Source organism: Xyrauchen texanus, chromosome 37, assembly GCF_025860055.1.
Source record: "Xyrauchen texanus isolate HMW12.3.18 chromosome 37, RBS_HiC_50CHRs, whole genome shotgun sequence".
NCBI classification, from domain to species: Eukaryota; Metazoa; Chordata; class Actinopteri; order Cypriniformes; family Catostomidae; genus Xyrauchen; species Xyrauchen texanus.
Window position 1 is genome coordinate 5,382,208 of NC_068312.1, and position 16,865 is coordinate 5,399,072.

The window sequence follows — 16,865 nt, forward strand, 5'->3', positions numbered from 1 at the left end:
TGCCCCGGCCTTTCTGTGTGGAGTTTGCATGTTCTCCCCGTGTCTGCGTGGGTTCTCTCCGGATACTCCGGCTTCCTCCCACCATCCAAAAGACATGCAGGCTAGGTTAATTGGTGTCTCCAAAAAAAATTGCCCTAGGTGTGGATGTGGAGGTGAGTGTGAGTGTATGTCTGTCTATGTGTGGCCCTGCGATGGACTGGCGACCTGTCCAGGGTGTCCCCCGCCTTTCGCCCAATGTTAGCTGGGATAGGCTCCAGCCCCCCGCGACCCTGTACACAGGATAAGCGGTTGACGATGGATGGATATATATTTTGGGGTGGGGGTATCAGAAAATGGAGGTTCAGAGTTCCAGGATTGAGAAAGAATGTTATAAGTAACATTGCTAACACTGTTTTAACATTACAGATAAATACTAAACCGTAATAATGAGCCTTTAAAATATACATTTTACATGAAAATATACATGAAGCGAGCTGCAGCGACACTGGTAAAAGCGGCAATGATTCTGAATGTGTTGGAAAAACCAGCAAAGAGACTGTCTGAACATTTTGTTAATTTATAGAGAGAAATGCACATCAAGTTAAACATGCAGTAAGCGAGGTACTAATTTAGCTTCCCCACAAATACTTAGATGAGCCTAATAGCGCATATTTATCTAGGTTATCTAACACTAGAGCGCGCGACCATGCTAAGTGGCTAACGTTAGTCTACCTACATGTTTCAAATGATTAGCCATGTTTGAGGTCGATGAAAGAGGGGGACAGGCGTATGTGTGTGTGTGTGTGTGTGTGTGTGTGTGTGTGTGTGTGTGTGTGTGTGTTTCACAACCAAGTCATTTATTCACACTGAACTTGTCAGTCATACAGTATAATAAATGATTATTATCATTCATATAATAAGATAGGGAAATATGTTTCCCTTTAAGGCTTTAAATAATTGTAAAATGTTGCACAGGGTTAGAATAACATGAAAAATATTATTTTAAATATTAAAATATTTCCAAATACTTAAAATGTCTCAATTTGGTGAAGATTTATCTTATATCATATATCATGCCATATATACAGCGTCATATCATACATCTTATCATATATATATATACATAATAGTGAAAAAATATTCTTCACTGTCATACGTTATTTTAAGGCTCTTGAATTAGAAGGATAAACTTTGAAATTCTGTGTATATTTGAAAAGATGTTTCTTCATTTTATCATCTTCACAGACATACAGTAAGTGGGTGTCTCCTCTGTGTCACTGAGTGTCAGTAACAATGTTTGAATGAGAACATTTGCTAATTTAATGTGAAACCGGTAGGCTTTGCGTTCACTATTAAAATGCTTGCTTATATTTTTGTGGTAGTTTGTCGTGAACCAGCACAGACGGCACAGCATTTTAGAAGTGGTTAATCTTCACGCACTCTTCAGGAGCTGCCCTAAGTGCAGTCCTTGGTGCGTAGATGGTCCGGGTTTATTTGGAGTGCTCACATAATGCAGTAACCGGAAGATGAAGCTCAAAAATGAAGCATCTGTGACATTTCTATATTTTTTTTAAATGCCCTCATTTGGAGAGTAAAATGTGATTGTAATTTGAAGTGTACAGTTATCAAATCAAATCGCTTTGTTCTCACTCAACCATATACACAAGTGCAACAGTGGGTGAAAGACTTGGGTGCAGTTCCCAGCAACATGGCAGTCATGACAGTGACTTCAGGGCGATGGGTCTGTAGTCATTAAGTCCTGTTACTTTGGGTTTCTTTGGGACAGGGATGATTGTGGAGTATTTGAAGCAGCAGGGAACTTAACACTGATCAAGTTATCTGTTGAAGATCTGTGTGAAGATGGGGGCCAGCTGGTCAGCATAGGATTTTAGTCAAGTGGGTGAAACACAGTCTGGGCCCTGTGCTTTCCCTGTCTTTTGTTTCCGGAAGACCCAGCACACATCCTCTTCACAGGTTTTAAGTGCAGGTTGAGTAGCAGGAGGTGGGAGGTTGCAGGAGGAGTTGATGTTTGTGTGAAGTGAAGGTCCGAGCTGGTGTGGGGTGTGAGACTTTTTAAATCTACAGTAAAACACATTCAGGTCATCAGCCAGTTGTTGATTCCCTACAGTGTTGGGTGTGGTGTCTTGTAGTTAGGAATGTCTTCAGGTCTCTCCACACTGATGCAGGGTTGTTAGCTCAGAGTAGCTTCTTTTAGCCACTCTAATCTCTTTTGTCAGTGTGTTTCTGGCCTGAAAAAGCTGCCTGCGTTTTTCTGTAAAACATGGTATGTCAAGTCCTAGTAGGAATACACATATACTCACAGAAACTGATATATGATGTCATGGTATTGGTTAGCTCATCCAGATTGGTGTCTGGGGCTTCAAAAACATAAAATCAGTCAAAACAGGCTTGTTGTCCCTGCTCTGCTTCATTGGTCCATCTTTTTACAGTCTTTACTACAGGTTCAAGTGTCTGCCTGTAGGTCGAAGATGAACCAGACAGTGATCAGAGAGTCCCAAAGCTGCTCTAGGGACAGAGTGATATGCATCCTTTAATGTTTTGTAGCAGTTATTCAGTATATTTCTGTCTCTGGTGGGGCATGTAATGTGCTGTCTGTATTTTGGCAGTTAACGGGTGATATTGACTCTGTTAAAATTGCAGAAAATAATAATAATAAGTGAGTCTGGGTATTATTGTTCAATGTCAGTGATCAGATCAGCCAGCTATTGCAGCGCTGCGCTCACACACGCTTGTGGAGGAATATCAACACTCACCAGAATAAATGAGGAAAACTCCTGTGGTGAGTAGAGAGGCTTACAGTTGATAAAGAGCGCTTCCAAATTAGGACAACAGACCTTCTTTAACGTTGCTACAACCCCAATTCCGACAGTAAGAAAAATGCTAATAAAAACTAATAGGAATGATTTGTAAATGATATTCACCCTTTGCTTTATTGAAAGCACTACAACTAAACATTATATCATGTTTTACCTTGTGAATTTCATAGTTTGTTTTATGTACAGTAATTTAAAATCAGATGATTGCAACACACTACAAAAAAGTACCACTGTGTTTACCACTGTGAAACATAATTTCTTCTAATAACACTTATTAAGCATTTAGGCCCTGAAGACACAAGTTTAAGTTTAAACAGTGGAATTTTCCCTTATTCCATTCCATTATGCAGGTCTTCAGCTGCACAATTGTACAGGGTCTTCTTTTGCCGGATTGTGCGCTTCATAATATACCACACATTCTCATTTGCAGATGGTCAGGACCACAGGCAGGCCAATCTATCACCCACACGCTGTGCTTATTCATCCATTATGTGGTTTGAAGTTGTCCTGCTGAAAATGCCAGGATGTCCCTGGAAAATACGGTGCTGGATGGCAGTATATGCTGCTCCAAAATTTTTACATATCTGTGTGCATTAATGGCGCTCTCACATATGTGCGAGTTACCCATGCCATGGGCACTGACACACCCCTGCCCATACAGACACTGGCTTTTGGACCTGATGCTGATAACAGCTTGGATGGTCCTTTTCCTCTTTGGCCCGGAGAACACGATGGCTGTGTTTTTCAAAAACTATTTGAAATACAGACTCATTGAACCAAAACAAATTTGATTTGCTAGATGAATACTCAGCAGCACTGTTCAAAAGCTGCACTTTTGGAGCTTGACCAGCACGCTGGCTCACTTCCCTTGCTTGCATCTCATGCGCGCCTGAACAAAACAGCTGCACAATAAAATGTCCAGCAAAACGTCTGAATAGTCAATAACCGGGAAAAGATTGTCTAGTATGTCCTGCCAAATGTTCAGCAGTTCGTCCCTGGTAAAACTAATTGGAAAATAATACTGAACACAGGACAAACAAACAAAAACATCAAAACAATTGCAGAGCTCCACACCGAGGCTGCCATCTGCGGCACCATCTTGTATTATACTGTATATGTTCTTCAGCATCTTCTGACAATGTGAGATAACGTTGTGCAACTATTAGCAACACAGTGTTCTTTTCCATGTACTGTTCCACATGGTTTTACGATTTCTGTTAAACATTGTTTCCTTTCTCATTTTGGCCAGTTCCCACAACATTTTGTTAAAAGCCCTACAAAATTTTTTTTTTTTTGTTGGTTGGTTCACTGTTTATTTGCTTGGTGACTCTTCTAGGCCCTGATGTTGTGAGGGAATACTTGTGTTGTGAGGGAAGCGGCCAGTGGGTTCCAAGATGCTTTTCTCTTCCCAGAGCTTTTCAACATGCTCCGACCTTTTAAAGAGAGCAAACATCTTATCAGTAAATCACATCCTTATTTCATATAAAGCGTTAGTTCACTCAAAACTAATAATTCTGTTGTTATTTACTGCACCTCATGTTGTAAATAACCCATATGATTGGCTTGCTTCCATGGAACCCAAAAAGTGCATTTTGTCATGTTTTTATATAATGAAAGTAAATAGGAACTAGGGCTGTCAAGCTCCAAAAGACAGTAAAAGCACCAATAAAGTATCATAAAAGTAGCCCATACTCATTCTATATTTCAAATCTTCTCATGGATTTGTAAGGAACCAGTGTTGGGAGTAATCTGATTACAAAGTAATTAGGTACACTACTTTTGACAAAGTAATTATTTTACAGGAACACATTTCATTTTAAGTTACATTTAAAACATGTTCATGTTGTATGTACACTAATAGAAAAGTTTTGAAACACTTAGAATTTATTTAACATTTTAGAATAATAGTAAAGTCATCAAAACTATGGAATAACATAAATGGAACTATGGGAATTAAGTTGTGAATAAACAAAATCCAAAATAAATAAAAAATATGTTATATTTTAGTATCTTCAAAGTAGTCACCCTTTGCCTAAAATTTGCAGACATGTACTCTTGACATTTTCTCAATCAACTTCTTGTGTTATCACCCTGGGATGCTTTTTAACAGTATTGAAGGAGTTCCCATCTATGTTGGGCACTTATTGGCTTTTCTTTATTATTTTGGTCCATTATTAAATTGTAGTTTTATAATGATATAAATTAATATTTTGGCACAATTATATTTTTGTCTACAAAACTAATTTCAAACATTTAAGCATACGCCTTCAGAACAAAATATTTTTAAGATCATGAGAAACATTTCAGTCAAGTGTTTCAAAACTTGAAAATGTTTTCAAAATTTCTGTAACAGCTGAAAGGTGGGAATAGACATTATGGGCCCTATTTTAAGAGCGCTAGCGTTAAGCGCAGCGCCATGCTATAAGTCATAAATGTGAAGTTAGTGGGCAAGGCCATCAAATTTTTTATTTTTGTGCATGCATGTGCTAAGGCGTAAGTAGGTTTTGGTGAAATCGGCTGTGCAATGCGCAAATGGGCTGTATTAAGTGCAATTTAATTCTGAGTTCCTTCTCGGACATTTCCACCATCTGCATCCTATTATAATCTATACCCTGTCAATCACCAGTGATATAAACAAAGACCCTACAATAACAGCACATTCATTAGAAGATGGTAGTGTAAATGGACTGTATGCAATGAATTAGAAGAATAGAAAATGTGCATTAACTGCATCCTTGATGAATGTCAGGCATATTAATATGACAGTGACATGCTCCTTTTATACGCATAGAAAATGTGATTCTCTTCTGAATTTGGGTGTTCGCTCCGTTAAATTATAGGGAATGTAAGTATTATTAATTTACATATAATATATAATAATTTTCATAATTTGACGCAAAAATCGTGGCTAATATTACCAGCGATTGTATCGGCACGCACTTCACTTCTACCGGTCGATTTTGTAAACCAAAAATATTTCTAAATTAAAATGACACTTTAAACAAAATGAAAATATAATCAAAATAACAAAGTGGTACAAAAATGCTAACCCATCCAAACATTTTAGTCTCCCCTTCTTTCACTGGGTTCTTTAGCAGTGACTTAAAAATCAATCTCAACAACAGGTGGAAAACTACTAGTTGGCTACAAAATAATTCATAAATTCAATTGTAAATGTAAAATAATAATAATACATATAAACATAACAATACAAATAATTTAAAAAATAAACCATGACCTCTAGAATATTTTATAAAAAACAATTTTTTTGTGAAAAAACTGCGATTGTCAGGGACATTATTTGATGTTTAGTACTTTCAGAATTTGGACATGAACTTTATTACCACCTACTGGTGGAATCTTTGAACTGCATATGCAGGAACTGAAGATGAACTTTGTGCTGAGTTAAGAGGTGGTATTGAAACATCTTAGTGCAACGACCTATTTCTCAGGAAAATAGCAAATTGAGCTTTGCGCTACTTCATTTACATACAATAAACCCACAGTTTGAGCGTCTACACCCACAATAGCGCAAACACTCCCACCCACACCAATTTGCGCTTTGCGCTGGCACAAAAATTGCATGTAGATTTAGCACGTTCACAAAAATTGGATAAGAAGTTGTGCATGCCCAGGGCACTGTGCTTTGTGCATTCACGAAAATAGAGCCCGATATATGTTATATATGCACATTATTTTGATTTTGTCGAGCAGAAAAAAAAAATTATAATTATATTTCAGAAAGTGACATAAATAATTTTTCAAATGATAGATTTTTAGGGGGTTATTAGTAATCTGTAATGTGTTTTCAATTTGTGGGAAGTAATTAGTAATCTGTAATGGATTACTTTTGATTTACAGTGTGAGGAAGAGACCCTAATTTAAGTCGTTATTCATGTATTTTATCTTGACATTTGCCCTAGCTCAGCTTGACGTTCTCAAGAGGGATCATGAGAGAAGTAACATTGTCTGTTTCATGTACAAATCGTTCATGAAACAGGTTCAAGATCTTTCAAGATGTAGCGATTGATACAGTTTTACTGAACTGGTCTGAATTACTTGTTTACGAATTGGACTAATCCAGTTCATGTCTTTAAACCCTGTTTACACCTGGTATTAAGATATGCCTTGGGTGATCCGATCACAAGTCTTTAGCACTAAATACAGGTTTAAACAGGGTCTAAAACATTTTGTGATCGGATCACCAAAACTACAAATGGAGGCAGTCAAAATTTCATGTGACCACATTGTATTTGTGGTGTAAACAATAATCCATCTCGAATGTGTCAAGGACAGCAGCAAAGTGTCACCCCTCACCTGTCAATCAACTGCTGCCCTAAAACAAGAGTTTGAACTTTGAATTTAATAGGAAATAACCGTCCTTTTACAGATCTTCACAGATCTGCTTTACATAGACAAGTCTCCTAAATGCCCTGAGCTTGGAAATGGTTCTGCTATTGAATGCTTTTTAGGACATTCACTGGACAATAAAGCCAAACAGGATTTGTTTAACTGATCCATGAGATTGAGATTCAGGAAATCTCAGAGATTGGAGGAGACACAGAAAATGTCATTTTCCACTGAGACAAAAGAGCTTCAATTCAAAGCTGTCCAAGCGATGAGGTTTTGAAATACTGGAATAACTCATACACATGCTGCAGTGGTTCTCATCAACGTGACATCTAATCTTTCATGCAGCGGTTCCAAAAAGTATTTGAACATGTAAGTCATGCTTTAAAATGTCTGAATGTCATTGTATTACATGGTGTATGTAATATCAAAATGAAGTTTGTTAGTTCTTTTAAATAATAAAACAATAGATATACTATTAAAAATGAAGACAAAAATATTTTATACACTTTTAGTACATTTTCTGGTTATCAAATGTTAACTTTAAAGGGATTGTTCTCTCATTATGTCTCAAATTCGTATGACATTCTTTCTGTTGCAAAACACAAACAAAGGAATGTTGAAGGATATAGACCATTTAAAGCATACAAACAATAACAAAGGAATTAGAACACAACTATTCCTGAAGCACTTCCGGAATCATTAACAGATCTGTTAAATAAGGCTCTTGACTTATCTAGATGTTTTGTTGATACTGAGCACATCTACGTGAGAGAGACGATGAAACTATCGTAATTTAGATGCTCACAATTATTTCCTCCATGGAAAGAGCGGGAATATTGAATCACTACTATTATAATAAATTAAGCTGTCTACGTGACCTGCATATAAGGTAAGGATTCATTTTTTTGTGTTCCTAATTTGTACGTCATTTGGATAAATCTACTAAATGACTAAATGTAATAGTAAATAACTTCGATGGGAGTGATCTAAAGTCACTTTTAGAGCTCTGCCTCTCAAACTTATTTATTTTTAATAAATAAACACTTAAATTTCCATTAGTTCCAGGCATCCAGGGAGCATCCAGTCACTGAACAACATGGCCCACATTTTAATTATGATATTTTATGAGAATCGTTTTAACATTAGTAACTTTAATCTTGTTAAAGTCACTATGAATGAAGCTCCTCCTGCTGTTGTTTTGTATGAGGGAGCATTCCATTCCGAAGTGATTCTCCCTATGCCCTTCAAAGACTTAACCATGCACTCTTGAGAGCTTTGAAAGAATAGGGGTCATTCAGAACTCATGTTTTAAGTAATTTTTATTGGAAATTCTGTTTGAAGCTATCTTACAGCATGACTCATGATTGTTCTCCCTTCGAAGTGACCTTCGGAGGTGATTTGTGCCATTTGGATCGCAGTTCGAGTTCGACATCTAGCAGGAATTGTTCAACAAACAAAAAGATGTCACTTCCTTAAACTGTTTTAAATGGTCTATATGCTGTGTTTTTGTACATTCAATCAACTCAAGCAAGACAAGTCAATAGGATCCAAAACGTTCAAGCTCCATAAAGGACTTGAGTTGGTTAATCCATATCTTCTGAAGCGATACAGTTGCTTTGGGTGAGAAAAATTTATTAAAATAACACAAGGATATACACTCACCTAAAGGATTATTAGGAACACCTGTTCAATTTCTCATTAATGCAATTATCTAATCAACCAATCACATGGCAGTTGCTTCAATGCATTTAGGGGTGTGGTCCTGGTCAAGACAATCTCCTGAACTCCAAACTGAATGTCAGAATGGGAAAGAAATGTGATTTAAGCAATTTTGAACGTGGCATGGTTGTTGGTGCCAGACGGGCCGGTCTGAGTATGTCTCGATTTCTGTTGAGACATTCAGATGGTAGAGTCATAATTTGGCGTAAACAGAATGAGAACATGGATCCATCATGCCTTGTTACCACTGTGCAGGCTGGTGGTGGTGGTGTAATGGTGTGGGGGATGTTTTCTTGGCACACTTTAGGCCCCTTAGTGCCAATTGGGCATCGTTTAAATGCCGCGGCCTACCTGAGCATTGTTTCTGACCATGTCCATCCCTTTATGGCCACCATGATGGCTACTTCCAGCAGGATAATGCACCATGTCACAAAGCTTGAATCATTTCAAATTGGTTTCTTGAACATGACAATGAGTTCACTGTACTAAAATGGCCCCCACAGTCACCAGATCTCAACCCAATAGAGCATCTTTGGGATGTGGTGAAACGGGAGCTTCGTGCCCTGGATGTGCATCCCACAAATCTCCATCAACTGCAAGATGCTATCCTATCAATATGGGCCAACATTTCTAAAGAATGCTTTCAGCACCTTGGTGAATCAATGCCATGTAGAATTAAGGCAGTTCTGAAGGCGAAAGGGGGTCAAACACAGTATTAGTATGGTGTTCCTAATAATCCTTTAGGTGAGTGTATTTTAATGAATATTCTGGTCTGTCTTTTCAATACAATATTAGCTGATAGTGACTCCCTTTAAAGTTTATTTAGTTCATGTGACTCATGCATCATATTCCAAGTATTCTTGTCCAAATGTGGCCATTATATGAGCATATTCAAGCAGCTTTGCACAGGTTCTTGCAAATGTCAATTTTGGCACAAGGTGTTTTCCAGCCTTTATGGAACTGAAATTTAGAAAACACCTGTCCAATCAGTATTCGCTTCTAGCCCCCAGGTGCACTGACATACTTTACTTTGAAAGTAGGGTGGCATTAAGGAGTGTTGAGGAATGACGCACATCTGGTTCCTTCACCCTGGTCATCTTAGGAATTTACTGTTGTCTCTGTTAGTCATTTGATTTGGAGTGTCGTTCACAAGCAATCAAGATAAGACCTGCAAGTCTGGCCATAGCAATAGTAACCCTGTCAGTCATCCGCTATTCTGTTTTCCATAGTATCCATGGAAACCCTGACTTTAGGGGTTCTGTTCCATTCCTGTCTCAACTTGACCAAGGCTGCATTCGTATAGCATCAGAATAAGGTTGTTATTACGTTCACACGACCACATATATATTCTATAAACAGAGCGACTGCCTTACATTTTGGGACTAACAACCGCAATATCGGCTTGAGCAAGAATATCGATATGACTTCTCATATATATCATTATTTGTTCATACAGAAGGTATTTGCAGTATGCCACTACTGTAAGCTGTTGTATAAACAGAACATTTCAAGACTCCTTTTCAAGACTCACCTTTAATTAAATGCAGTTGCATTTACCAAACACTGACTGTTTGAATGTAGCCAGTGGATTCTGTTAAATACCTGACTCAACTTGAGATCATAAGGCAATGTTATAGCTCTCTGAATCCCATTAAAACTAGTGCTTTCCAAAGAAGATATGTTGTGTGAATTTACATAACATTTAGCAGTAGTTTGGTGTAGTAGATGGTGCTTCACAATGTGAAGTGTGTACATCTGCTCAGATTTTCTCCAATTGAAAATTACTTGTTCCCGCAAGACAGCACACAAGCTATTCCTCAAAATATCTGGCCCTGTGCTCTGGCCCCAAGTAAACAGCACTAGTCTGACTATGCTACTTACAAGTACGTTTTTCAAAGTTTCTTTATTAGTGATATATTACTGCTCAGGCACGTGCACACATAGACATCAAAGGGGGCTTGTGCACCTGCCCTTTTTCTTCCTCTCTTTCTCCCTCCCTCTTTCTCCACACATTGGTACATCAGACAGACAGGCAGGCAGCAGCAGCCTCTCCCAGCGCCTATCCCAGTTGTGTTTTTCTTGGCTTGTATGGAGGTGAGTGGTGATGAACAAATGGCTAAGCTACCAGTGCCTTATCTTAACAGCTAATTAGCCAAAAGACAAATAGTTAACTTGTGTCTTGCTAACATGCATGACTCATGAGCTACTAGCTAATGTAGTAAGTTAGCTAAAGTTTAGCTAAGGCAATATATCATGGCCATACAGGCTAATATACTGCATTTAATGGAGACAATACAGGTGAATAAAGTAAATTATGTGTCTAATAACGTCATCACAATCGCCACATTGATATGCATTAACTTAATTAAAATGCACTAATTTGCATTCATTTGGCAAGGTACTGCAGGTAAATAGGATAAACAAAATAACTATATTATTTCAAAGTTCAAGACATTTGTTTTTTAATAAATTCAGTAAAGTTGCTATATTTTTGCATTTTGTCTATAATATTTCCTGTAAAATTAACAAAATAGCAGCAACAGCCTTTTTCAGTTTTGTCTGAAGATTTTAGTTGATTTTGAAGTTTTATGTATTCCAAGAACACCAAAAGAATTAAAACAATTTTATTGCCTTGTGCAAAATAAACAAATTATTAGTGTAACTATGTCCCTCTCCTTGGTGCAGTCATTTATTCTAAATGTATACTTGAAACTAGTAGCATAGAAAACATGCACATTGTGGCATAGTTTCCTTTGTGTTGCCTGCTTTTGTGATAAACATAGTGAATACTAAAGAAGACCATGGTCTCTGTGTGAACTGATTATTTTGTAGAAATCTGTTGAGTATGAAACAATTGCGTGAGTGCGAGGGAATTAAAATAAATTGGTAAGGAAGTCATAGTATATATTGAACGTTTTGTATAAAAACTTTTTTTAAATAAATAGTTATGAGAAGTGCCTTTTTTCTATTGGATTCCCTGCCCCACAAAATGTTTGTGCACATCCCTGTTACTGCTTATGTCATTGGAAAAGAGTGTCCCAGAGCCTGTAAGAAGTTTATGAGATTTTTTTTAACTCTCGAAAAACACTTTTCACACTCTCACTAGTTTAGTTTTAGTTCTATTATGTCTACTAATAATGTCCAACATTGTATGTATATGCATCACAGGGAATTATAACTTTCATTAATAAATCATAAACATGAGATAATACTTAACATAATTAGTTAATGTACTGTATATTCAAATTGTTGTAAACATGACAATCTGCTTAATGGGCCTCATTCATGAAACACAAAGTTTTTGTGTGAATCATTTATGAAGCCAGTCTGATGTAAAATTTTGGACTCATGAAAGCTTTTGTATTTTCAAAACGTTAGTCGGTATGAACAAAATTTACACCTGCTCCCGACCATGTGTAAATTGTGTGTAAGACATCCGAACGTGATGTACAAACTACCATGACCACATTTTGATAGAAGTCATCATTTTTATTTGTATTGCGCTTTTCACAAAACAAAAAATCATACTTTAACAGAAAATGAAACTGTAATATCTATAAAGTCTAAATCATCATTGTGTAGTTTTATTGAACATGATCATAAATTTTGTATAAACAAAAAGAATAATGTGAAATTGTAAATAAGGACTTAAATATTGATCTATTTCTCTCGCACACTTATCATATCGCTTCTGAAGAAATTGATTAAACCACTGTAGTCATTAACATTTATGATGCCTCTATGTGCTTTTGGAGCTTCAAAATTGTTGTACCCATTTGCTTGAATTGTATGGACCTACAGAGTTAGTGATATTCTTCTAAAAATCTTTGTTTGTGCTCAGCAGAATTAAGTCGTACAGATCTGGGATGCATGAGTAAATGAGAGTATTTTAATTTTTGGTTAATTTTAATTTCTTTCGATGTCTTTTTACTCAAAAATATTAACCTATATAGATTCGGACCATTCATTTAGATCTTCGGTTTTCAAGCAGGCTCAGCAGGTGTTGCAATAAACCAGGCATTACACTCAAATTGTAATGAATGAACTCTTATTGACAGAAACTGTCATTTAAAGTGAATCAACAGCAGTCGGTCACTTTTTTACATTGCCAAGATTCTGTGATCTCTTATTGGTGGATTGAAGGACTTCGCTTCAGGAATGTGGGTAGTTTAGTACTTCACCAGTAATTCGGCAAAGCTACAGTAGCGGTGCATTTGTTTGTTGGCCAAATCTTGCGACTCGTCAGCAGTGAACCGCTGGTTATGGCATAGTATATTGCATTTGTAAATATAAATATTTTGTGTAGTGGTGAAAATGTTTTTTTTTTTCTGAAAACATTTATAAATGTAAAAAAAGTGCATGAGCTCATTATATGAATTGATGTTTAATGACATTTGTAAGCATTCAAATTGGCACTTTTTCTTTATTTTTTATTTTTTTATTATAAAAACATGTTCAGCACAAAATATTTCCGTTACTATAAACTTCATTATCTCTAACTTAAAAAAATAACAACATATATTAAATCTGAAACTTGGGAAATAAAGCCCAAAGTGTCATTTCAGAAGATGCTACAACTGTGTCCATACCTGAAAGGGTCCAGTAAATACAACCATTTAAGTTCAGGTATGTAATTTTCGTGGTTTGTGCTCGAAAAGGGGGTGCGTATCAACAGGTTAAATTCAATAGTAAACATTAACAAGCTGATTATATCATGTTCCTGTTTGAATATACATGATCTAATTCTGTTAAGCATTATATCCTGTATGCCCTATATCATTTCAAATTCTAAGGTATGGTAAAAATGTTCAAGACTGTGAATTCTCTGAAATCATCGGAACATTTAAAAGCGTTATTTTTCCCCTTGTGTTGTAACATACCATTCCTGCCTATTAATGCAGATGCTCAATTAATGACGAGATTGCTTTTGATAATTTTGCTGTTCCCTTTTAGTTGATGAAACTAATTCTGGTCAGAACAAATAAATTGCTTAACTCTGCGCAGTTGATGAGTTCTAAACTGCGAGGACATTTCCTGGCAGTCTGGGCTCCTGGCCAGTCAAAGCAGTCTCAGGTCAGAAACCCAAGCAAAAAATGGCCAACAATGTAAATGATGACACAGCAGTATAGTGAGATGAGGGGAAAATATGTAAAGAGAAAGAGACTTCCAAAACCTAGTGAGCTGCATTGCTGTTTACTCTTTATACAGACAGCTTCATTCTAAGGCAGCATCCTAACTGAAATGGAACCTCTTAAGTGACTCATTTGGAACACTCTACATAGGGATTAACTCCATGCGTCATACAAATAGAGCCTTTTATGTGAAGTGCATGAGTGATGTGACTCACAATTAATTCCAATAGAATTTTGCGTTTGTCATGGAAAACTGGAAAACTCACTTTAAAAAAATGTTTTAAAGTGAATTTTATTTATTTTTTACTCATAACTCTTATCCAGTAACTGTAAAATTCACAACTGGAAAAGTCATGGAAATTCAAGGGGATAGATCAAAATGTGTAGGAACCCTGACAATAGCTGCCAAGCTAATGACTCAATACTCAAATAAGCATTAAAATACATAGCACAAACAAATACTATGTAAAAAAGGAGTAATTTTTCATTACATTTTTATACTCTTCATTATTGAATGAAATGCATGTAAAATAGGTCTATCAATTGATTATATTTTTAATTGAATTAATTACATCAAATGCTGATTAATTAATTGAAATCATTGCAATTAATTGCTCATAAATATTTCCAGAGAAAGGCCCTCAAATAATAATAAAAAATAAGTACTACCCTATATAATAATTAATTAATAATAAATGTATTGCATTATTGTTGCAAGTTGATTACATCAGGCAATACAAGAAGTCTGTATATTGTTTGTTTAATTCCCATATCATTGAACAAGACTACATTTGACAGCAGTCCATTTCGCAACAGAGTTTGCGAACTCTGGTGTGTTCTTGAGTTTTTAAGCTTTATTAAAAGCTCACCCTTTTTCCTTCATAACGATGGTCATAATGGCCTAACAGTAAAAATTTCATTTCATTCATTCATTGTTATACTGTGGATATAGATACTTGTCTACCTGTTTCCTCCAGCATCTTCACAAGGTCCTTTCCTGTTGTTCTGGGATTGATTTGCACTTTTAGCACCAAACTACGTTCATCTCTAGGAGACAGAATTTGTCTTCTTCCTGAGCGGTGTTATCGCTGCATGGTCCCATGGTGTTTATACTTGCATGCTATTGTTTGTAATGTGGTACCTTCAGGCATTTGGAAATTGAGGTCTTGGCTGATTTCTTTTACAATTTCACATGATGTCACATGATGTCAAGTAAAGAGGCACTGAGTTTGAAGGTAGGCCTTAAAATAAATCCACAAATACACCTCCAATTGACTCAAATTACCCAATTAGCCTATCAGAAGTAATTTTCCAAGCTGCTTACAGGCATAATTAACTTGGTATGTAAACTTCTGACCCAATGTGATAGTCAATTAAAAGTTAAACAATCTGTCTGTAAACAATTGTTGGAAAAACTACTTGTGTCATTCACAATGTAGATGTCCTAAATTACTTGCCAAAACTATAGTTTGCTAATGTGTGGTTAAAAATGTTTTTTGTGACTTCAACCTAAGTGTATGTAAACTTCTGACTTTAACTGTCCTTTTATTACTGAATTTATGTTCATATTTGTTTTATACAATGAATGACCCCCAAACGCAATTGTTAAATCGACAGCCCTAATTTAAATCAATATTATAAAATCTATTTCAGATTTGACTTGTCCACCATCTTAAATGAAAATTTTCTCTGAGCTCATCATTCACTCTGGAATTGCCTTTCTCTGTGAAGGATACATGCAGTGCTGCCTTACAGGTATCTTAGGTGACAGCATAATCATGCTGTCTACCTTTTGGAACAGTTTTATGTCGACAGCATATGATACCTTAAAATGCTGTCTTACTAGGTTTTAGAAGAGTTATAACAAAGTGGAACAAAGATGGTCCTTCAAAGCCACAATCTGTCCCTGCTCTCAACCCTGTCAGGTTGTTTAGATGAGCCTGCTTGTGTAACGGTGACTGGAATTGGAAAGATGACCCAGCATCCTCTAACTTTCTTATGTTTTCTCCTGTGTACAGGTGTTTTCTGAAGCTGGGAGAGTGGCAGCTCAGTCTTCAGGGTATCAATGAGAGTACGATACCTAAAGTCTTACAGTATTATAGTCACTCAACGGAACATGACCGCAACTGGTACAAGGTACATTATAAACACAAACTTTAAATCTATTTGCAAGTGAATCTCACAAAACCTTTCACAACATTGTCTCATAGAATGAAAGTGACTCTAAATACATTTTTGCAAACTGACTTTTATGTGCAGTTTTCTAAGTTTTGTTGCAGTTTCCTGGTAAAATGAACACTTCAAGTGCTACAACAACAACTGAACATTTTATTCATTGTTACACAAATTATGTGTACAATTGCTGATTTTGACTTCATAAACATTTATTTTTCACTTAATTAACAAAGAGCGCATTGCTCTCCAAAAATTCTTAGTCTGTTCCCTTATGATTCAGTTCACTTGAAATTGCATCATGCTGACGAAATGGGAAACAGAGTCTAGTTAAGTGTGCTTTAACCCTCTGGGGTCGACGGACGCGCCTTGATTTTTGTCATTACAGGGAAAACAACATAAAATTTTCCTTCATTTTGGGGCATACAGATAAGTGTAAGGCATCATTAGAGACTATAAAGGGTATACTTTTATTTGTGTACACTCACAATAACAACAAAATCTTGTGCTTTTGTAAAATAAAGAAAATAAAAAGGGTGAGCTGTCAGCAGTCTCTGGGTTTGCGAGCATATATCTGAAACACGTCACAAAAATACACTGAAACTCCGTGAATACTTATCGCACAAACATGAAACATATGTCTAAAGAAACCTTAAAATGTCTACTTTTAAAT

The 16,865-nt window shown here is 36.3% G+C and overlaps 1 protein-coding gene across 1 annotated transcript in view; it reads left to right on the forward strand.

Moving 5' to 3' along the window:
- The window catches only part of mtor (mechanistic target of rapamycin kinase), a 270,641-nt gene that overhangs the window by 206,149 nt on the left and 47,627 nt on the right, over positions 1-16,865 (forward strand). The window contains exon 38 of the mRNA XM_052108415.1: positions 16,039-16,156. Within this exon, the coding sequence (XP_051964375.1) occupies positions 16,039-16,156 (118 nt within the window). The remainder of the gene's footprint in view (positions 1-16,038; positions 16,157-16,865) is intronic.